General features: G+C 45.1%; 1 protein-coding gene and 1 pseudogene across 2 annotated transcripts; one reads left to right on the forward strand and one right to left on the reverse strand.

Annotated features, from left to right (window-relative positions):
* The first annotated feature begins 1,574 nt into the window (after window positions 1-1,574).
* Window positions 1,575-22,402, forward strand: ZNF805 (zinc finger protein 805). Of its 2 annotated transcripts, none has more exons than XM_059383184.1 (4): window positions 1,575-2,964; window positions 5,080-5,206; window positions 8,747-8,842; window positions 17,385-22,402. In XM_059383184.1, exons 2-4 carry the CDS (start codon window positions 5,173-5,175, stop codon window positions 18,995-18,997), a joined length of 1,743 nt encoding a protein of 580 aa, XP_059239167.1. In that variant the 5' UTR covers window positions 1,575-2,964; window positions 5,080-5,172; the 3' UTR covers window positions 18,998-22,402. The 2 variants fall into 2 exon arrangements, with proteins under 2 accessions (XP_059239167.1, XP_059239166.1); XM_059383183.1 differs by lacking the exon at window positions 1,575-2,964 and adding an exon at window positions 3,115-3,409.
* On the reverse strand, window positions 11,395-12,681 carry LOC132005784 (Y-box-binding protein 1-like; annotated as a pseudogene).
* Window positions 22,403-23,895: the final 1,493 nt, after the last annotated feature.

Consider the following 23,895-nt stretch of genomic DNA (forward strand, 5'->3'; position numbering starts at 1 on the left):
CACCTTAAAAACTAGTTACTGGAGCGCCTGGGTGGCTCAGTGGGCTAAAGCCTCTGCCTTCCGCCCAGGTTATGATCCCAGAGTTCTGGGATCGAGCCCCGCTTCAGGCTTTCTGCTCAGCGGGGAGCCTGCTTCCTCCCCTCTCTGCCTGCCTCTCTGCCTACTTGTGATCTCTTTCTATCAAATAAATAAATAAATAAAATCTTTAAAAAAAAGAAAACTAGTAACTGCCTTGTGCAGATAACCACTCTGGTGGTGTACAACCTACCACCTGTCACGTTTGCTTCTAGACTCTGTCTACTATTCCCCATGTTCTCATGAGTATGCCATTTGTAAGCCAGGACTGATCAGCCCAGAGGCCCACCCTCTTCATACTCACCTCCAGCATGCTACCATCTCTGAGACAAAATGTTTCACTGTACATCAGTGCCACTCAATTCTCAATGAATTCACTGGCACCTCTGTCATGTGTCATATTCTGACTGCACCAAGTAAATCATGCCTAATAATGAATGTAACATCGCATCTTCTGAAAATACCTCCTCCACTTGCAGCAATTTAGGGAACTCTCTTCCAGCTTTTCCCTGAATCCTGTTATAGCCTCGTGTGTCAGCTACTCCCTCCATCCATAAGTTGACTGCACCAGAATAAACACAATTGGGAGCTTAAGCATGTTCTCTGCTCATCGCAGTCATTGCTTTTACCACTGTGTCTCCTGACTTAAAAATACTTTATATGAAGTATGTGTCACTCCCTTCACCATATTCTACATGGGTTCCTCAATGTGAAATGTCGAGCACTTGCAGGACCACGTCTCTGCATGTGACCAGACCCACTAAATAAACCGAAGTAACTCAGCCACTCCACTCCACTCGCGGACGGACAGCCTCACTACCGCAGATCTGTCATCTAAATGCTCCAGGATGTCAGTTCACGGTTTTTCATCTGTACCTCCAGTGCCCATATTTTGTGCTTTCTAGCTTTGTCTTGTCAGTGCTCTCAAATCAGTATTTCAATTAAACACCTGGAAATTCCTAATAAACTCACTGGTTTGTACATAGGAACCCTGCAAGACTATTCAGTTCTGGTACTAGATAAACACGTTACTGGGCACATATTTGGGGATTAAGCAGAGAAAAGTCAATGAGGGCTTCCACATTGACTACCAGGTGACGTGTATAAATTGTGAAAACTCTCAGACATGCTCTACAGTAGGGATTTCAAAGTCTCCAATAGCTACATAGTTTTTCTCACCACTTACTCTGGACATTCTGCCACCCAGGACACAGAATATAAAAATCTTAACTTTGGTACCTGATGTACACCCTACCCTCAAACCATTTAATTTAATGGTGTCAACCACATGTGAAAAGAAGAATACCTTTTCCAATTTGGTCAAATTACTATGCCCAATGATGGATCACACTATGCCTTTTGTGCTAATTAAGCCACACTTCTCCACAACCTCCTTTTATAAAAAGCATCTTCTAGGAAATCAACTGCATCTTAATCCTTGATTCAGTCATTATGCTCTTCTCTACTTTGAAAAATTTTTTGTTTTTATTTATATTACAACTAACATACAGTGTAATATTAGTTTCAGGTGTACAATATAGTGATTCAACACTTCCATACACAACACAATGCTCATCCAAAGTGCACTCCTGGGCACCTGGTTCAGTTGTTTGAGCGGCTGCCTTCTGCTCAGGCCATGATCCCGGAGTCCCGGGATTGAGTTCCACAGTGGTCTCCGTGCTATGCAGAGGGCTGCTTCTCCCTCTGACTTTCCCCCCTCTCATGCTCTCGCTCTCTCTCTCAAATAAATAAATAAATAAATAAATAAATAAATATTTTTTTTTAAAGTGCACTTGTTCATCTTCATCACCTACTGAACGTCTCCCCCACTCACCTCTCCTCTGGCAACCATCAGTCAGTTTGTTCTTTATAGTTAATAGCGTTTCTTAGTTTTCCTCTTTTTTTCCCTCCCTGATTGTTTGTTTTGGTTCTTAAATCCCACATCTGAGTGAAATCATATGGTATTTGTCTTTCTCTGACTTATTTTGCTTAGAATAATACACTTTAGCTCCATCCATGTCGTTACAAATGGCACCGTTTCATTCCTTCTCATGGATGAGTAATAGTCCATAAACTTAAATCTCTTGATATCTTCTGCACAGTTTCCATTCTTCACGACCGTATGTCTTCTCAACTCCTTCCAAGTGAGGCGTTATTCTCTCACTCTCATAGTCACGAGAAGAAAACTATAGAAGTCCCTGATGGCGACATGTAAGATTTTGCCTAATATAACTCTGAAAAGAATGTTAGCATCTAACACGGTTTTGTGGGTTTCTCATCTGCACCCCCTAAGCGCCAGGCTAGCTCTGGCTTCGCCCCGGTCCGTTCGCGTCTCCAGCTACTCTCGCCCTGGCGGAGACTCGAGGCGGCGGCGGCGGCCGACCACTCCCGTACTCCACGTCCACGCACAACCCTCCGCTGGCGTTTAGACGCAGGGCGAGGTGCCGCGTGGGACAGACACTCCACAGCGCCGGGCTCCAGCCTAGGTCACGGGCGGCCTCCCCAGCCCCAGGGCTCGCACGCGGCCCCTCTGGCTCCCAGGCCCGATCCCCGTGTCAAGGCGCCGAAGCGCGTGGCGCCGGCCCACAAGAGGCCCCTCAGAGGGGGCCGCGTCGGAGGGGGGCTTCCGGCGTCCCAACCCCGGCGGTGTCGTCACCGCTCAAGCATCCGTCTTCCGTCCAGGGGCATCTCCGGGAGGTGAGGCGCCCGGGGGTAGTCACCAGCCGACCCAAGGGCCTGGTGACCAAGCGTCCTGATCGCGGGCGGAGGTCCCCGCCACCGAGCCTCGCCTTCCCCGGGCGGGACAGAGACGGCCTCGCCTTTCCTCCTCTGTCCCCTCGCGTTGTGTTCGCCGTGAAGAGGGGGGTGTGACGACAAGCTCCGGGTCTGGTAAGTTAGGACCAGGAGGACCCGCTCCAGAACAGGTTCTTCCGGGGCACTTTATAGAGCCCTAACTACACTTCCCAGAAGGCTGTGCACTGGCGTCCGCTCCCTTGGCAGCGGGGCTTCCGGGCTCCTGGTCCTACGTCATTCGTGTGCGACGGTTCCGTCCACGCCAGCTGTGGGGAGGGCGTCGCTGTTCTGTGGCCGCCTCCAGTGAAGCTCTTCCAAGAAGAGCAGAGAGACGGCTTCCGCTCAGCCCCGCACCTTTGAAGGAGCCGTGAGCCACCCGGCGTCCGGGGAGTCGGAACGTCAGCCGCGGTCACACCTCCCGGGGCAGGGGAGAGGTGGCAGTCGGCTGAGCCGGCGGGACCCGCCTGCATCGCTGCCGGTCCGGGCCCCGCTCCGTGCACAGGGTCCCATGATGGCGGCAGCATGGATGGACCCTGCGCGGGTGAGTGGACGATGTCTGGGGCATTGCTGCCTCGCTGCTGCGGAGAGGGCTCCTGGGCAGCCTGGAGCGAGGGGGTACTCGGTTTCTCTTTGATGTGTGTGTGTCAGACGAGTGGAGAAGGTTGTCACTTTCTTCATCTCCAGTCTTAGAATACACGGAGAGGGACTGAATGTGCAGGTGGCCCGACAATGGGCACACCGTATTTAAAAGTGACTCTGACCCCAGACGTGCAGCTCCTGCACAGGAATTGAATCCCTCCTCTACTCTTAGCAACCTGGGAACCAGTCCGCTCTGTCATTCTTGGCCAGAAGCCCGATTCCTAACCCTAAGTGACACCCAGGAAGCTAGACCATGACTTCTCTAAGACTCGGCCCCAGGTAGCCAAGCTTTGATTAATAACTGATCCTTGCTAATTCTTCCCCAATTTTCAGCTCAAGACGGATCAGAAAAAATGCATATCTGTACCCCTAACCAAGCACATATATGATGCTAGGGGAGTGCATGTCAGAGAGTTTCCATAATTTAGACATATATCATTTGGTTGTCAATGTGGAGGCCCTAGTTGACTTTTCTGTGTTTATCTAAATGTCCAAGATGTGCCTGGTGATGTGACTTTATCCAGCACCAGAGCTAAGTAATACTTCAGGGTTCCTATGTATGAACCAATTAATTAGGAATGTCCAGGTGTATAATTGAAATATTAATTTGAGAGCACTGATAGAGGGGACAAAGCTGCAATGCACAGAGATGTGGGTACTGAAAGTGCACATTAAAAACCATGAGCCATGGGGCACCTGGGTGGCTCAGTGGGTTAAGCCGCTGCCTTCGGCTCAGGTCATGATCTCAGGGTCCTGGGATCGAGTCCCGCATCGGGCTCTCTGCTCAGCGGGGAGCCTGTTTCCTCCTCTCTCTCTCTCTGCCTGCCTCTCTGCCTACTTGTGATCTCTCTCTGTCAAATAAAAAAAAAAAATCTTTAAAAAAAAAAAAAAAAAAAAACATGAGCCAGTGGTTTGGAGCATTTAAATGACAGATGTGCAGTAGTGGGGCTGTCCATCGGGCAGTGGAGTAGCTGAGTTCTTTATATCTAACTTGTGGTGTGTAGGATATGGTCCTGCACATGTTGGATATTTAACATTGAGGAAACTAGAAAATGGTGGAGTAACGTTAACAAGGCAAACTCCTTATGAAGTGTTTTCAAGTCAACACTCGAACAACTAGACAACACTGGTGGAAACTCAAGATGACTTAAGAGCTGGGGACTCGTAGTCCATTTACCTAGGATGCGAAGCCCTCAGCATGAGGCAGGCAGCTAGCAGGGCCAGTGAGGCTCAGGTACTGTTGTTGTTACTGACACTGTTATTACCATGCTCGCTACTTCCTCTGACGTCCTAGAGCCCTTGCTGTCTGCATCTCCCAGTCCTTGAGTCATTTTCATTGTCTGTGTGACCTTCCAGGGCCTCCCACGGAGGAGGCTTCTCCCTTACACTACTGGAGCACATCCAGAGCAGGGCCCACCTCCCCCTCGAGCCCAGCACAGAGCTTGGCCCTCAGGAGGTACTGGGTGATCGGAGCCTTGATCACTCTGCATCTTTACCAGGGATGTAGGGATGAGCTCTGATCCCATCCAGCAGCCCCAAGGCCAACGCTACTCTCTCTCTTTGACTTTGCAGATATCTGTGACCTTTGATGATGTGGCCGTGACTTTTACCCAGGAGGAGTGGGGGCAGTTGGACCCGGCCCAGAGGACCCTGTACCAGGAGGTGATGCTGGAAAACTGTGGACTTCTGGTGTCTCTGGGTAAGTCCTCCCCACTCCACCATGGGGACAGCTGCTGCCTCCTTGTCAGAGCACCCTCTGGCTCCAGGCCTGGCTGGTCAAGAAGATCTCTGGAGCCCTCCCCGTGACCCTCCTCCCTGCAGCTTCAGCCATTTTCTAGGTTAATCTCTTTGGACCTGCTCTCCTGTGTCTGTTTGGGCAAGAAACAGTTCCTCTTTGGCTCCTAGAAAACCGTGGAAGGAAAGGGGGGTGTTCTGCAGAACCCAAGGGGAGGATTTCCAGCTGGTCCCGTGAGGCTCTGGTAGAGGAACTGGGAACCACGACGATGATGCCGTGGCTTCTGGTCTCTTGTCCTGGCTTCTCTCTCTGGCTCTCTCTGTTATTGTCTCTGTATGCAAGAAGGTTTTTTTTTTTTTTTTTTTTTGCCTCATCAGGTAGTGACAGGACTGGCCACCGGTCCCTGCTCTCTCCGGCCCCCAGATGCCTCATCTCCGCATCTTGGCGTGCTTATACTGTTCCTCTTTGTCTGTCTGCTGCCGGGCCGTGTGGGGTGTTCTTGAGGCAGGAACGGCCACCGGAGCCAGTACTTCTCTGGACCTGTCACCCCAGTGCCCAGCACAGACTGGCCTCCATCCGAGATTCTGATTTCACATTCCAGAGGGGGAGCTGACTGCACGAGCCTGATTGACTCAAGAGTCCTTAGCAGGCCTGTGAGTGATGGGATGTTCTCCAAGGAGGGAGTGAGTCAGGCAGGCCCCTGGGAGGCCTTTGCCTTCAGTGCGGACAGATACTGTCCCAAAGGACATGGTCCCAGTTATGGGGCTTCTCTGTGTTTGTGCCTCCGTGATGGTCCCGAGGTTCAAGGGCCAGGCCAGCAGCATCCTCTGCCGGGTCGAGAGACGTTAGAGTAATGCTCCTCGGCAGCTGGCAGTTGTGCCCCCAGGAGACATTTGGCAATGTTTGCGTGCCCTCTGGGTTGTCCTGCCGTGGGTGCAGCTGGGACTGGCATCTAGGGTTCGAGTCCGGAGATGGCCGTAACCCTCTCTGATGGATGAGACAGCGCCCGCTCAGTGACGAATTGTGCCGCCTGCTGCGTCCCGGGTGCTGCGGTTGAGAAGCACCAGCTTCGGTGTTTCTCTCCTTGGGTAGAATCAGCACAGGCTGTTCAATTTGAGGGAAAGGGGAACTATAAATCCAGAGCTGAGGATGAGACGTGTCTGTTCTTGGAGAACTGGAATTACGTCTGCCAGTGAGAAGAGAAAAAGCAAAACTAGAACAGCCAGATAGATTAAATATTTCGTAACAAATGTTTCAGAATAAAAGTCCACGCTCTCCTCCTGCTGACCTCACCCCTCACCTTCAGTGCTTTCCCGGAGCTCACTCAGCTGGAGCTCACTCCGCTGGCTGTCGTGTCTGGGGCATTTCAGCCTCTCACACAGTCGCCCCTTCCCGCGCATAGTCCCCACCTTCCATCTGTGTCCTGACCGGCAGCTCTCACGGAGGATCCTCTCTCCACCTCACATTCTCTCGTCTTCCTGGTTATAACCCGCTATGCCTGTGGTTCTCATTCAGGGACAATGTCATCCCTCCAGGACACTGGGCAGTGTCTGGAGACATTTTTGGTTGTCCCAGGTGGGATGGAGGTGGGACAGGCACTGAGTGGGCAGAGACCTGGAATGCTGCCGGACATCCTTACAATGCACAGGAGTTTCCTCCCTATCTTCCCAGCAAAGAATTACCGTGACTTACATGTCAGTTGTATGGCGGTTGAGAAACCCTGTTTCAGGGACTAATGGACACATCAGCAGCTGGCATGGAGGGACACCCTGACATCATCTTTGCATTATTTCTGCTCTTCCCTGTCTTCTGATTGTTGCTAAGGATAAATTTGGGTTTAGTGTTGAATTTTAACGCCTCACCCCCTAATTGTTGCTAATTTGCCTTTCATGAGCTTACTGGGGATTAAGATTGTTTTGATTTCTTTGCTGAGTCTTCAGGGTGACCTCCCATCAAGGCTAATGATGCCGATTTCCCACCTACTACAGTGATACAGATTCCGTTGTTGAAGGAATCTAGGAAAAATAAAGAGTGAGTCACTTTTAGGAAAAGTAGTTAATAATAGCTACAGCCTGCTCAGGTCCTTGGAGCACGGCCCCAGGCACGCTTCCTGCTCCCCCATATAATCTCATGGCATCCCGGTGCTCAGGAGATCAGGAAACCTCGGCCACTGTAGTGAGTCCCCGACACAGCTTAATTTACTCAGTGTGGAACGTATTTCATTTCATGAAGCTATTCTCTGGTGTTTTTTTTTTTTTCTTTGTAGTAGCAATCCTTTTTATGTTTAATGCTTTTGACAGTGTGCAATATTTGATGTTTCTGTAAATGGTCTGTGACCATATCTCTAAATGTAGGAGTCTCAATTTTATTATTTCTTAGTAGTTAAGAAATGCTGAAGTCTAGAGTCCTTAAGTCTGTCCCTCCCCAGACTCCTCTGGTCTGAGGATGAATCTTCATACTCATGGCCCTGCTTCGCCACCACCCTCCACTTGGTCTGAGGCTGCTGGCCACACACAGAGGTGCTTGCCTTTTCCTCCTTAGTGTCATGTTTAGGAGACAAAGTTCTAGAGCCAGATTCCTGATGTTCAGTCCTAGGCTGCTCCTTAAAAACTGTGGCTGCAGACAAGTTACTAAACCTGTCTGTGCTTCGGTGTGCTCGATGGTAAGCTGGGGTGATACATACTTTAGTTTTTACTTCCTGGACTGTAGCCCGGATCAATGGGTCACTTGTGAACAGGATTCAGAACAGTACGTGGTGTGACCAGCTCATGTGCATGTTAGCAGCTGAAAATCTCACTGCCAGTTCTGTTTCTCTCATCGTGATCGTTATCATCCTTTTGCCTGGACTCAGCACATCTGGAACGATGGTGTGCAGCTTTGTGGTCAAACAGCATAGAGAGCAGGTACGGCTAGAGCCGGGTTTCCATTTTGGCTCAGCCAGTCACCAGCTCTGTGCTCTTTGGCACATCCCATTATCTGCCTGAGCCTTGGTTTCTTCATCTACAAAGTGGTGCTGATTGCAGCGTGTACTTGCCAAGGATGCCGGGAGGAAGTCCTATGACAGAATCCTCGTTTTGTCTGTGGTGTATAGAAAGAAGCGTACAAAACCGTGCTTAGGGTCTAGAAGAAGAGCTAGATCATTGAAGCCAAATGCCTAGTTTTGAATAAATACATCAATATTTTAAATGTGTAAATTGTAATTCATTTCAATTTTGAAATGCTATAAGGCATTTGTTTGACACAGTCCTTTATGATTTTATTTATTTATGATTACAGTTTGTATTTATACTATGATATTTATGACTCTATATATTGGTTTTTTACTTTCCATGAGGAAGAAAACTGCCCGGCAGCATGGCATGCCTTCCGCTCGCAGGTTTGCAACGTAGCATTCTGTGTGCATGGGAGCTGGTTTTATTCCAAGGTCTTGTTTACAGACTAGATGGAGGGATTTTCTTTCTTTTCACACAAACCCTAGCATCTTCTTTCTTTCTCTGTGAACAGGGTTTCCTGTTCCTAGACCTGAGCTGATCTACCAGCTGGAGCACGGGCAGGAGCTGTGGATGCTAAAGGGACACCTGTCTCAGAGCACTGATGCAGGTATGAGCCAAGGTGTGGGCAGGTGGGGGACCCTCCAGGCTTGAGACCAGCAGGAGACCGCTGGCCCTGGTTCCCTGGGGAAGCTTCTTGTTCTGGCTTCTCAGCTGCTTTGGATGCCACGGAGCCCTTTGACCCGAAGTCAGCATTCTTGCCAAGGGGCCCAGAAGGTCGCTGACTCCTCCCACCTCCCAAGTTTCAGGGAATGGTCCTGCCACCCAAGCAGGTTAGAGACTGGAGACAGCCTACGAGAGTTCTTCACACCCCCAACCCCTCCCCCCACCAGCCCCACATCCAGCCATGCCTATGTCCCATGCATTTTACATCTTCTCCATCTCCCGAATCCATCACTTGTACCGCCTCCCTCAGACCAGTCCCCAGGCTCAGTGCACGCTCCCATTGTCTTTTCTCTGGGGGTTGCTGCTAGCCTCGTAACCGGCCTCTGCATCTGCTGGGCCCCTGGTCAACTCTGTGTTCTGCATGAGTTACCTCAGGGGCTCGGACTCACTTCCAGGGTTTCCCACTGCCCCAGCCATGATGTCTCAGCGGGTCTTGGCGTTGAAAGTCAGGTCCGCCTCCTCCATTGCTTGATCCTCAACCCTACCGCACTCGTTCAGGCTCCGGGATCTGCAGCTTCCCCTACCATCGAGCGGGAGAGGTCTTGCCCTTGGCCCTGGCCAGTTCTGAGTCAAGAGTCTAGAGCACACCTTTGCAGGAAACTGTTTTCTTCATTCATATTCTGCTTGTTGTGTAATGTGACTTCACTTTTTTTCGACTCACCATACAAATGGGCTCAAATCCTCACAGTTGAAGAAAAGTAGTAAGAAAGTTCCTGTCTCTCAGCGTGTTCACCCACTCTGCGCTCCGTTACTCACATGTTCTGACTCTCATAGGCGCTGCTTCCAGGAGCAGTCCTGCGTCGGTCATCTTGCACAAGATGGCGGTGTCTCTGATGTCTCCTGGGGTGACATGTTGGATTAAAGGCCATGCAGGCTCGCCTGCTCACTGGCTAACGTGTTCTGAAGAACACGTACCAGTTCACACTTGCCCCAGGACCGCATGGAGGTTCCTTTGGGCCCATGCTTTGCCCGGGACTTGGTACTGTAGGGCTCCTCGGTCGCTGACAGTACTCTGCCCGGTGTCTGCTACTCTCAGGTATCAGGTCGACGAAACTGTATCTCATGTGGGCTCCACTTGCTTTTCCTTCCTGGAGGACCTTTGGCACCTGCTCATATGATCTCGGTCAGTCTGTATTTTCTCCTTGGAGTGTTGTTTCATGATAAATACCTATTTTTCTATTAACTTGTTTGCATTTTCTTTTTGATTTGTAGGGATTGTATGTATATTCTTGTTATTTTTGTGTGTTAAAATATTCATAGCATAAAACTTGACATTTATCCATTTTTAATTGTACAGTTGAGTGGTACAAAACACATTCATAATCCCGTACACCTGTCTCTACCATCCATCTCCAAAGCTCTTGATTGTGTAAAATTGAAACTCTATACCCATGATACAGTGATCCCCAATCTCTCTGCTCCAGGCCCTGCAACCACAATTTTACTTCTGTGCCTATGATTTTGACTCCTGTAAGTACTTCGTATGAGTGGAATGATGCAGTATTTGTGTGTCTTTGGCACTGGCCAGTTTCACTTAGCATAATGTCCTCAAGTTTCATCTGTGTTATAGCACGTGTCAGAATTTCCTTCCTTCTTAAGGCTTGGTAACACTCCACATAGCACACTTTGTCATCTGTTCATCCCTCAGCGGACACTTGGGTTGCTTCCGTGTTTTACCTATTGTGGAATAAGACTGCTGTGAACATGGGTGTACAAGCATCTTTGAGAACCTGGTTTTAATTCTTTGGGCATATAACAAAAAATGAAATTGCTGAGTCATCTCTGAATTCCATTTTTAACTTTCTGAGGAGCTTCCTTTCTGTTTCTTCTTCTTCTTCCTTTCTGTAATTGTGCATTCCCACGACAGTGCCCTAGAGCTGGCATTGCTCTACATCCGCCAGTATTTGTTCTTTCTGATTTTTTGATAGCAGTCCTAATAGACATGAGAGGATACCACATTGTAGGTTTCCTTTGCATTTCCCTAATGATAAGTGATGTTGAACACCTTGTGGGTTTTTATTTTATTTTTGTAAGACCTTTGTTAACGGGTGCTTGCCATTTGTTGACTTTTTTGAAAAAATCAAGTTGTAAACTTTTACTACAATTTAAAAATGAGGTTCTTAAAAATCTTAACTTGACCAGATATGAAATAATTTTAAAACCTTTAAAGGTATATTGAGAAAAACGAGGCTTTTTTTTTTTTTCTTAAAAAACACATTTGTCATTTCGAAAAAGAGACATCTTTAGGTAAAAGCAGTAAAAGGCCATGCTGCATAGATAATGCAGGTAGTTCTGTTTATCTGGTCAGTGGGCAAAAAGCAAGCACTTAAGGTCTTCAGCTCCATTCTCTTGTTCATTTCTTATTGCTGGAATGTCATCTTCATTTCTTCGTGTTGGGTGACTAACCGGGTGCTGGTAGAGACAGAAAGCAGGGGTTTACTCAGCCCCACGCTGCTCAGCCTCGGGCGCCCACGAATTCTCAGCGAGTGGACCGGCTGCTTTTGTCTCTGCCGTCTTGTGGTTTAGGGTTTTCTGGGTGTCTGCGTCGGTAACTGAGGTTGCGGTGGTAGTGACGTTGAGGTGGCTGCTGACCCTGGGTCTCATCTCCTTGATTTTCCTTATCTTCCTCGTTGCCATCCTCTCTAGGTTGTCTTTGACGAGGAGGACCCCTGCGGAATCGGGGTCTTCAATCCCGATACATGTTCTGTCTCACTACCTTGTTCTGGTGCACCCCGGTGTCCGCACCTGCCATTCCTTCTCCCATCCCTTCTCCCTGCTCGGGAGGGTTGGCCTACTGCAATCCGCGCTGTAGGGTCTCCGCAGGAGCAAGGCGGGAACCGTCGCCTGAGGTGTGGTCGGCGCTGTTGGGCCTGGCCTTCGGGAGCACTTTCCGATCCTGCGTCCTTCCCGCATGCTCCCTGCTCTGGTCATTTGGCTGGTGACTGCGTGGAGGACCCTGCGACGCGGAGAGCATGTGTAACGGCTCGGGTCTGTCACGGACTTATTGCCTCACCCTGGACTCCCGGGGGGCCCTCCGCGTTTGCTGTCTCCACACCCTTCTCTCCCTCCACAGCACCTGACTCCACAGTCTCTCCGTCTCCTCCACTGCTAAGGCCCTTCCTGGAGTTCTTCTTCCCTCAGGCAGCCTGTGATGCAGATCCGTCTTCCTTGGTGCCCTTCCTGCTGATGAAACCATGCCCATTTCTTACATTGAACCATTTTACTATTCCCAAACCTTTGTTGTGATGACCTTTTTGTCCCTGCCGGCAGGCGCCGCTGATGTGAGGCCCCCCTGGGCCGCCGCTCCTTGTGGTGCTGCCGGTGGTGCAGGCCTTGGTGTGGGCAGCGCGGAGGGCGAGGGCAGCAGGCGGCTGCAGGATTCCGGCCTCACTGCTCCTGGCTGCGGTGAGGGGACTGTGCCAGCTGCGGCCGCGGCAGCTTCTCCTGGGGTGTGAAGGAAACTAGGCCAGCGGCGGCTGTAGGGCTGCTCAGGGCTCTCTGGAGTCCGGTCTTCGCTCCCGCTCCCAATCGAACTCCAAGATTTTATTTATTTGAGAGAGAGAGTGAGAGGGGAGAAGGTCAGAGGGAGAAGCGAACTCCCTGTGGAGCAGGGAGCCCAATGTGGGACTCGGTCCTGTGACTCCAGGATCATGACCTGAGCTGAAGGCAGTTGCTCAACCAACTGAGCCACTCAGGCGTTCTCACCTTGCATTTATTAACCATTTGTATGTCGTCTTTGATGAAATATCTTTTCTTTTTTAAAAGATTTTATTTATTTATTTATTTGACAGACAGAGATCAGTAGACAGAGAGGCAGGCAGAGAGAGAGGGGAAGCAGGCTCCCCGCTGAGCAGAGAGCCTGATGCGGGGCTTGATCCCAGGACTCTCGGATTCTGACCTGAGCAGAAGGCAGAGGCTTAACCCACTGAGCAACCCAGGCGCCCCTGGATGTTGAATTTTCAAAGGCTTTTCAGTGTCCACTGAGATCATTTTATGGCTATTCCCCTTCATTCTAGTAATGTGTTGTTACATTTATCAGTTTTCTTATGTCAAACCACCCTTGCATTGCAGCAGTAAACCCCACTTGGTCACGGTGTATGATCCTTTCAATATGCTGCAGAATTTGCTGTTATTTTGTTGAGGATTTTTTACATCAATGTTTGTGAGGTATATTAGGCTATAATTTTACTGTAGTGTCTTTAGTTTTGGTATGAGGATATTAATGGCCTTCATGATTTGAGAAGTGTTTCTTCCTCTTCAATATTTTGGAAAAGTTAGAGGATTGGTGTTCTTCTTTTAAAGCCTTTGGTGGAATTCATAAGTGTAACTATCAGGGCCAAGGTTTTTCTTTGTTGGGAGATATTTTTACTACTAATTCAGTCTCCTTACTAGGTAGATGTCTATTCAGATTTTGTATTTCTTCCTGATTTAGTCTTCATGGTTTTGTGTTTCTAGAAAGTTGTCTGTTTTATCTAGGTTACCCAATTTGTTGGTGTACAGTTGTTCATAATAGTCTCTTATAATCTTATTTTTTTTAATTTCTGCAGAATCAGTAGTAATGTCCCCACTTCAATTTCTGATTTAGTCATTTAAGTATCTTTTTTTTTCTTAGTTCATCTAGCTAAAGGTTGCCAATTTTGTTGATCTTTTCAAAGAACCAAGTTTTTATTATCCTGATTTTTGTTTCTATTTTTCTATTTTCTTTATCATTTCCTTTTAATCTTTACTATTTCCCTCCTTCCCTTCACTGTGGTTTTAGTGTGTTCTTTTCCTGCATCCTTAAGTTGTCTACTAGTTTGTTGATTTCACATCTCTTTGTTATTTAACATAAGCATTTATAACTATAAATCTCCCTGTTAATGCTGCTTTCATTGCATCCTGTAAGTTTTAATATCTTAAGTTTTCATTTTCAGTAGAAGTGAGTCATATTTTATATGTTATCTTTGTAAATCTGTTGAGACCTAATTTTGGTGTTAACATGATCTATCCTGGAAAATGTTCCATATTCATTAGTCCTCTATTTCCTTATTTATATTTTGTCTGGTTGTGCTCTCCATTATTGAGAGTGAGATATTGGAGTTTCCATCTATTACTATAGGATTGTCTCTCTTTTCCTTCATTGTGTCACTTTTTGTTCCATATATTTTGATGGCCTGTTTTTAAGTACATGTTTACAATTGTTGCAGCTTCTTGCTGTATTAGATCTTTTATTAAAATACAATGTTCTGGGGACGCCTGGGTGGCTCAGTTGGTTGGACGACTGCCTTCGGCTCAGGTCATGATCCCGGAGTCCTGGAATCGAGTCCCGCATCAGGCTCCCAGCTCCATGGGAGTCTGCTTCGCTCTCTGACCTCCTCGCTCATGCTCTCTCTCACTGTCTCTCTCTCAAATAAATAAATAAAATCTTAAAAAAAATAAAATACAATACAATGTTCTGGGGCACCTGGGTGGCTCAGTTGGTTAAGTGTCTGCCTTCAACTCAGGTCATGATCCCAGGGTCTTAGGGTCAAGCCCCGCATCAGGCTGCCTACTCAGTGGAGAGCCTGCTTCTTCCTCTCCCACTGTCTGCCACTCTACCAAGTTGTGTGTTCTTGCTTGCTCTCTCTCTCTGTCAAGTAAATAAAAAATAAAAATCTTAAAATATAGGGGCACCTGGGTGGCTCAGTGGGTTAAGCCTCTGCCTTCAGCAGACCCTTCGGGGTCGTGATCTCAGGATCCTGGGATCGAGCCCCACATAGGGCTGTCTGCTCAGCGGGGAACCTGCTTCCCCCTCTCTCTCTGCCTGCCTCTCTGCCTACTTGTGATCTCTGTCTGTCAAATAAATAAATAAATAAATAATCTTTAAAAAACAAACAAAATTCTGCTTTACAGCTCAGTTCTCAACTGTTTTGGTTGTTCGTGTCACAAAAGTATATTTTTGTATATTGTGTTGCCGCAGACTTAAGACTAATAACTCTTTTAAATTCATTAGTCTTTTGAATTATGTAGAAACTAGATGTGGAATTATAGCCCGAAGTTACAGTAACGCTAGCTTTTATTTTTTTATTTTTAAAGATTTTATTCATTTACTTATTTGACAGAGATTGCAAGTAGGCAGAGCGGCAGGCAGAGAGAGAGAGAGTAGGAAGCAGGCTCACCGCTGAGCAGAGAGCCTGATGCGGGGCTCTATCCCAGGACCCTGGGATCATGACCTGAGCCAAAGGCAGATGCTTAACCAGCTGAGCCACCCAGATGCCCCTTAATTTCCCCCTCTTAGAGGACACTTTTGCCATATATAGTATTCTTGTTTAACATTTTTTTCTTTTACCCTCGAATATATTGACCCACTGTTTTCTGGCCTCCCAGGTTTCTGATGAGAAGTCTGCTCATAATCTCATTGAGAATTTCTTTTTTTTTTTTTTTTTGTTTTGTTTTGTTTTTTTTTAAAGATTTTATTTATTTATTTGTCAGAGAGAGAGCGAGCGAGAGCGAGCATAGGCAGACAGAGTGGAAGGCAGAGTCAGAGGGAGAAGCAGGCTCCCTGCGGAGCAAGGAGCCCGATGTGGGACTCGATCCCAGGATGCTGGCATCATGACCTGAGCTGAAGGCAGCTGCTTAACCAACTGAGCCACCCAGGCGTCCCTCTCATTGAGAATTTCTTATATATGACAAGTAGCATCAAGGTTGCTGTCAAGATACTCTGTTTATCTTTGGGTTTCAAAAGTTTGATTGTAAGTTTTATTGGTGTGAATCTTTTAGTTCTTCTTTCTTGGAGTGCACTGATCTTTTTGGATATTTATTGTTGATTTCTTTCATCAAATTTGGGATATTTTCAGCCACTTATTAAAATACTTTCTTGGGCGCCTGGGTGGCTCAGTGGGTTAAGCCGCTGCCTTCGGCTCAGGTCATGATCTCAGGGTCCTGGGATCGAGGCCCGCATCGGGCTCTCTGCTCAGCGGGGAGCCTGCTTCCTCCTCTCTCTCTGCCTGCCTCTCTGCCTACTTGTGATCTCTCTCTGTCAAATAAATAAATAAAATCTTTAAAAAAAAAAAAATAAAAAAAATAAAATACTTTCTTTTACCTTTTTCTTTCTGACTAATCCTACAATAACTATATTGGTTCATTTAGTGGTATATCACAAAGTCCATTAGAGTATGTTCACTTTTCTTAAATTTTTTTTTTCTTCTGTTCTTTGGACCGAATTTTCATTTCTCTCTTTTTTTTTTTTTAAGATTTTCTTTATTTATTTGACAGACAAAGATCACGAGTAGGCAGAAAGGCAGGGGGTGGGGGAAGCAGGCTCCCTGCCAAGCAGAGTCCGATGTGGGACTCAATCCCAGGACTCTGGGATCATGACCTGAGCTGAAGGCAGAGGCTTTAACCTACTGAGCCACCCAGGCGCCCCAAGAATTTTCATTTCCTTTATTTAAGTATGCTGATTCTGTCTTCATCCTACTGAAATCTTCATTTGAATTCTTGCGGTGAATTTTTCATTTCAGTTATTATACTTTTCTGTTTGGTTTCTTTTTAGGTTTCTAGCTCTTTATTGATATTTCCATTTTGTTTATACATAGTCTTCTTGACTATCTCCATATCTTACTTTAGCTCTTTGAGCTTATTTAATGTGGTTGTTGTAAAGTCACGTCCAGTATGTCTGTATCAGGTGTTTTTTAGGAATAGGTTTTGGAGGGGTTCCATACATGACCTACTGTATCCTCAGGGACTTGTTACCTTTCTGGGATTGATGTATAGAAATCCATGCACAAAGTATTGGCAGCCTAGGAATTTCACCTGACTTGAGGGTCAGAGTTATTGACTGTCTTCACATAAGCACAGCTGATTGAATTATTTCCTATGTGACTGTCCAGAGGCCTAGTTGCTATCTTATAGCTCAAAGCACCAACCCTCTGATTGCATGTGGTCAGACATTGCCCTCAGTCATCTCTTAAGCATGAACTATCAGGGGCCCAAATGAGTTACCTATTTGCATAAATGTCCAATCTGGAATCGACTGTGTCTCCTCTCTTGCACTTTGTCTTCTAACCCAGCCACTCCCCCAGGTTTCCCTTTCATGGTGTCAACAGTCCTAGGATCAAGAAAGAAAGACATTGTTATCCTGGGATTCAGAGGTAGCAAGACAGAAACACTATTTTCTTTTTTTTTTTTTTAAGTTTTATTTATTTATTTGACAGATCACAAGTAGGCAGAGAGAGAGAGAGGAGGAAGCAGGCTCCCTGCTGAGCAGAGAACCTGATACGGGGCTCGATCCCAGGACCCTGGGATCATGACCTGAGCCGAAGGCAGAGGCTTTAACCCACTGAGCCACCCAGGCGCCCCCAGAGACACTATTTTCATCTTTGTTTTTTTCTCTTCATTTCACTGAAATGCTCATTTTTTTCTGTGTTGGCATTACCAACGGACCTTTTTATGTATTGGGTTTCTTTCAGGTGACAAAGGAAAATCCAAGACCACAGAATCAACCACTAGTGAGCCAGCCCTGTCTGAGGGAGTCTTCCACCAGGAACAATTAACACAAGGAGTTCCAGGGAACTCCCAGGTGGGCCGAACTAAGGATCAGGTTGGGTCACTGCAAATGCAAGAAGGACACTTGAGACCAGAGATAGACCCCCAGAAGGAGAAGCTCCCTGGAAAATCAAGCTCTGAACATGGCAACATAGGAACAGCTAATAATGTGTATTCAGGGATTGTACAGGAGCCTGTCCCTCGGGGAGGTGCTGTCCATGACCGTGACTCGTATGGGTCAGGTAAAGATCCTGTGATTCAGGAAGAAGAAAATATCTTTAAATGCAATGAATGTGGGAAAGTTTTTAACAAGAAACGCCTCCTTGCTCGACATGAAAGGATTCACTCTGGAGTGAAGCCCTACGAATGTACCGAGTGTGGGAAAACATTTAGTAAAAGCACTTATCTCCTTCAACACCACATGGTCCATACAGGGGAGAAGCCCTATAAGTGCATGGAGTGCGGGAAGGCCTTCAACCGTAAGTCACACCTTACCCAGCACCAGCGGATCCACAGTGGAGAGAAGCCTTACAAGTGCAATGAATGTGGGAAGGCCTTCACCCACCGCTCCACTTTTGTCTTGCATAATAGGAGCCACACTGGAGAAAAGCCCTTTGTGTGCAAAGAATGTGGGAAAGCCTTCCGTGATAGGCCAGGTTTCATCCGTCACTATATCATCCACAGTGGCGAGAATCCCTATGAATGTTTCGAGTGTGGCAAGGTCTTCAAACACAGGTCCTACCTCATGTGGCACCAACAGACTCACACTGGGGAGAAGCCCTATGAGTGCAGTGAGTGTGGGAAAGCCTTCTGTGAGAGTGCGGCCCTCATTCACCACTATGTCATCCACACTGGGGAGAAGCCCTTTGAGTGCCTGGAGTGCGGGAAGGCCTTCAACCACAGGTCGTACCTCAAGAGGCACCAGCGGATCCACACTGGGGAGAAGCCCTATGTGTGCGGCGAGTGTGGAAAGGCCTTCACCCACTGCTCTACTTTCATCTTGCACAAAAGGGCCCACACCGGAGAAAAACCCTTTGAGTGCAAAGAATGTGGGAAAGCCTTTAGCAATCGTGCAGACCTCATTCGACACTTCAGCATCCACACTGGAGAGAAGCCCTATGAGTGCACGGAGTGCGGGAAGGCCTTCAACCGCCGGTCAGGGCTCACGAGGCACCAGCGGATTCACAGTGGAGAGAAGCCCTATGAATGTGTCGAGTGTGGCAAAACCTTCTGCTGGAGTACCAACCTCATCCGACACTCCATCATCCACACCGGAGAGAAGCCCTATGAGTGCAGTGAGTGTGGAAAAGCCTTCAGTCGCAGCTCGTCCCTCACTCAGCATCAGAGGATTCATACTGGGAGAAACCCTGTCCGTGTAACCGAAGTGGGAAGACCCTTCACGAGCGGGCAGTCCTCAGTCAACCTCCAAGAGCTCCTGTTGGGGAAAGACTTCTTGAATGTAACCACTGAGGAAACTTCTTACTCAGAATCTGATCGTTCATACCAAAGAGAACCCCCTCAGTTTCCTTCCCGATGAGAAACCTTCTGTTGTAGGATATCATTTGTCATCTGAGAAGTCAGACGGGAAATTTACCCCATCTGGAGCCATATCCTACATCTGAGAGTTCATCCAGGGACAGACCCAGTGATTATGTGCATATAGGAAAACCTCCAGCTACATGCTTTTCCTTGTTTTACACCGCAGTAATATCTCAGGAATTTTCTTTCTTTCTTTCTTTCTTTCTTTCTTTCTTTTTTTTTTTAAGAAAGAGACATAGAAGAGAAAATGAACTGTAAACACACATTTTCTTTCAGACTTCCTTCCCAAGCCTTTGGCACTTTGTCATGGCATCCTTAGTTTACTTGGCAGGGGGAGGGTTTTGTTTTAAGGATAAAGGATCCAGACTGCTATGTGTCTTGTATATACATTCCTTGCTATCCAGTGTCAAGAGAGTTAATTGAAGGCAGGTTTGGAAACTTCAGGAACATCTTTGTTCTAAAACACTGTCTCTGTTCTTAAGGAGCTTCATCTTTGTGAGAAATACAAAGGCTGGAACCATCAAACACCTTTCTGTTGAGGAGATAAGAACACACATATGAATGGGCACATGTTGTTGCACTGGTTAAAACTGTTTAAGGCTTTGATTTAAAAAAAAAAAAGAAAGAAAGAAAGAAACTTCATGTGGTTTTGAGGAGCTGATACTTGGACTTTTTCTTGGTCCTGTATTATTAGTTTACTTGATGGCTATAATTAGATGGTAAATCTTTGAGTTGTGTAAAATGATTTCTTTCTCTTTATTGTTTTTATTTAAAACTGATTTAGCATTCTTAATTACTTTGAATTTCCACATAAAGTTTTGGAGAAGTTTGTCTATTTTTATGAAAAAAATCTGTTGACTTTTGATAGAAATTGAGTTAAATTTTCAGATCAAGTTGTTGAGAATTCGCATCATTATGAACACAGTATGTTCATACTTAACCCAAACTCTGTTTAAGTATCATTTGATTTACTTCATCACTGTTGTATAAATTTCAATGATAGGTCCTGTATGGACTTTATAAGGTTTATATCAAGGTGTTTTTTTTCCTTTTATTATAAATGGCATTGATTTTTAAACTTTCCATTTCCACACAAGTTTTAGTAGTATGCAGAAATGTAATTAAAATCTGGATGTTGTTTTGGTATCCTGCACCCTTGGTGAACGGTAGCCATTTATTTGTTGTGATAGGATGCTTGGGGTTAGAAAACATAGAAATATCATCCACAAAAGAGATAGTTTTATTATCTTCCTACCATATGTATACTTAGTATTTTCTTTTCTTATCTGCTGTACTAGCTAGGATTTCCAATATGATGTTGAACAGTAGTAGTAGTAAGAAAGGATATTCTTGTCTGGTTTCTGATATGAGGGGGAAACATACAATTTTTCATCAAGTATGATGTTAGTATAAGGTTTCTTTATAGAAATTTCTTATCAAGTTTAGAAAGTTTCCTATATTCCTAATTTGCTGGGGTTTTTTTGTTCTTATTATGAATCGGTGTTCAATTTTATCACACACTTTTTCTCTACCAATTGATATAATCTTGTGGTTTTTTCTTCTGTAACTTGTTGATAGGATGTATTACTTAATTTGAGTTTTGAATGTGAAATCAACTTTGTGTTTCTTGAAATAAGCCCTACTTGGTTTAGAACATAATTGTTATTCTATTACAGTATTCAGTATACTAGTATGTTGAGGAACTTTTCCTGCAATTTCATTAGTGGTAATGATACATAGATTTTTTTCTTTCACTCATGTTTGTTTGTTTTGTTTTTTTGTCTTTTGTTTCGTACCATCATTGGTTTGGGTCTGTAAGTGATAGTGACCTCCCCAACTATATTGAGAGTAGTCTTATTATGTGGAAGATAGTATATAGAATTGGTTTTATTTTTAATGTTTGGTGGCATTCTCCAGTGAAACATTTATGCCTGGAGATTTTTCTTTGGATGCTTTTAGTTATATATTTATTTTATTTAATATGTATAGAACTGTTCAGAATGTTTAGTATTGGATGAATTTTCATAGTTGTCCATTTTTAGGAATTGTTCCATTTCATCTAAATTTTCTTACTTGTTTCAAGTATTCCTTTATTATATTGTTTATGATGGAAGAATCTCTACTCATATCTCCTGTTAGATTCCTGATATTGGAAATGCATCAACTTTCTTTTTATCTTTGTTAATCTTCTTAGGTATTTATCATTTTTTTGGATCTTTTTAAAGAAGCAGCACTTTATACCACTGTTTTTTCTCTGTTACCTTTTTGTTCCCAATTTCACTGATACCTGTGTTGACCTTTATTATATCCGTTCTTCCATCTGCTTTGGCGGTATTTTCCTCTGTAGTTTCTTGGGATGGATGCTTAGATTACTGATTTGAGATTTTTTGCTTTTCTGATGTAAGCATTACGTTCTATAAATTTTCCTTAGAGCACTTTCCTCACAAGTTGTAATACATTTTAACTACATTTTATTTGGTTCTAAAAACTTCTTTATTCAAAACTTCTTCTCTAACCCATAAAGTATTTAGAAGTGTATTGTTTAATATCCTAGTGTTTGGGGTATTTCATGCTTTTTGTTAATGACTTCTAGTTTGTTTTATATTTGATCTAGTTGTTTAAATTTGTTGAGGTTTGCTTTATGACCCCAAATATGGTCTGTCTTGATGAATGTTTATAAAGTTGCTTGAAAAGAATGTGTATTCTACTGTCATTGGATGGAATTTATGTAAATATCCACATGATCTTGTTGGTTGAGGATGTTTTCGGATTTTCTGTATCCTTGCTGATTTTGTTTGGTATTGCCCTCAATAGCTGAGAGGGGGATATTGAAGTCCTGAAGTATGATCAGGAGTTGTCTGTTTCTCCTTTTAAATTCTACCAGTTTTTGCTTTGAGCGTTTCAAAGCTCTGTTGTCAGTGCGCACACATGTAGGATTGCTCTGTCATCTTGGTGTGTTGACTTCTTTATTATTATGTAATGTCTCTTTTTGCCCCTGTAAATTTTCTTTGGAGTATATTTTATCCAATACTAATATAATCACTATTGCATTTTGGGGGTAATATTTTGCAGTTTGGGGTTTATATGGTTCCATAATTTTATTTTCAACCTTACATGTGTTGTTATATTTGTGAGTTTCCAGGAATAGCACATACTCAGGTCATGCTTTGTCTTTATCCATTCTGCTGATTTCTTTCTTAAATTGCTGTATTTAGACCATTTAAGATTAAATAATTACTGATATGTTAGGGCTTGAGTTTGCCATTTTATTGTTTGGCCTTTCTTTGTTCCCTGTTTATTTTTGCTCTGTTTTTTGGGGGCTTTTTGTTTGTTTGTTTTGCCTTCCTGTGGGTTAACTTTAATTTTTAGAATTTCATTTGCTATAAATGTGTTTCTGAGAATATCTCTTTGTATTTTAGTAGTCATTTTAGGTATTGTTTTATACACATATAATTTATCACAGCCTGTGGCATCAACGCCCTAGTGCTTTGATATGTAGAAACCTGGCTTTTATCCGCCCCTTCACATTCCCCACTCTCCAGTATAATTGTGTTATGTATTTCCTCTTTGTGCAGTGAGCATATCAGATGATGTTTTTTGCTTCAACAAGGAATTTTTACAAAACCCATGAGAAGTATAGTCTGTTTACCTCTACTTGTATCCTTTCCATTGTCCTTTTGTCTTGAAGATTTTTTTCTATTAACATTTCCTTTCTCTTTTGCAAACTCCTACACAGATCTTCCCTCACTTGTGGGGTTACATGTCTGTAAACCTACTGCAAGTTGAAAACACTGTGGTCAGAAATGCATTTAGTACACCAGCCCTCCTGACCATCGTAGCATAACCTCGCCTGGGTTACCTGTCCTCAGAACGCTTACATTCATTTACAGGTGGGCAGAGTCATCTGATACAAAACCTGTTTTATAACGAAGTGTTGAATATTTCAGGTAGTGTACTGAATACTATACTGAAAGTGAAAAACCATGATTGTGTGGGTACTTATCATTAACATACACAGCTGGGCCTAAGGAACGTTTGAGTTGGTGAGCTACAGTTAATTTGTGGACAATGGGGTTGCTACAGAGACAGGATCATCCATTTCTCTTTCTTGTGATGAGGCTGAAGAATAGCGGGTAGAGGGCACCAAGGCATCAAGACTCATTGAAGGTTTAGCCAGCAGAGTTCTTTAGGGGGATACCAAGTTTTGACTCTGCGGTTTGTTTCTTCTTTTCATTGTATGGGTTTTTAAAATATTTTATTTATTTATTTGACAGACAGAGATCACAAGTAGGCAGAGAGGCAGGCAGAGGCAGTGGGTGGGGAAGCAGGCTCCCTGCTGAGCAGAGAGCCCGATGTGGGGCTCGATCCCAGGACCCTGAGATCATGACCCAAGCCGAAGGCAGAGGCTTCACCCACTGAGCCACCCAGGCGCCCCTCATTACAAGTTTTTGCGTAGCAAGCAGGAGCATCCTGTGTCTGCCCATCAGCTTAGTGAATGTCTTGCGACTGACATCCATCTGTTCTAACATCCCGATGGCACTGCTGATAGCAGCGGAGTCCTCTGTCAGTGTTTGCTGTGACTTTTCTTGGTGCTTCAATGTGACTTCTGCATCAGCTGCTTTTTTCTTTGTCCTTCCAGTTTGATTAGCGGAGTCCCCAGGAGAAAGCTCTTCCGCTCCACGCCAGCAAGCTCAGGAATATCTTCATTGATGTGGCTGTTTGCCAGGCACTAACATCTTGTTACTTAACATTCCTCAACAGCAGAATCTTTGTTACAACCTCTGAATGTGTTCGCCCATAGCTTCTGTGAGGCATTGCTGCGTGACCCCTCGCTCTGTAGTGATATTCTGGAGAGCATTTAGAATGTGAAGATTTTTCTAAAATGGGAGAATTTGG

The sequence above is a fragment of the Mustela nigripes genome, chromosome 17 (assembly GCF_022355385.1).
Source record: "Mustela nigripes isolate SB6536 chromosome 17, MUSNIG.SB6536, whole genome shotgun sequence".
NCBI lineage: Eukaryota > Metazoa > Chordata > Mammalia > Carnivora > Mustelidae > Mustela > Mustela nigripes.

Coding starts and splice junctions, on each gene's coding strand:
- ZNF805 (XM_059383183.1), top strand. CDS start 3,377: ATGATGGCGGCAGCATGGATGGACCCTGCGCGG. Junction 3,410..5,079: donor CATGGATGGACCCTGCGCGG/GTGAGTGGACGA, acceptor TTGACTTTGCAG/ATATCTGTGACCTTTGATGA. Junction 5,207..8,746: donor TGGACTTCTGGTGTCTCTGG/GTAAGTCCTCCC, acceptor CTCTGTGAACAG/GGTTTCCTGTTCCTAGACCT.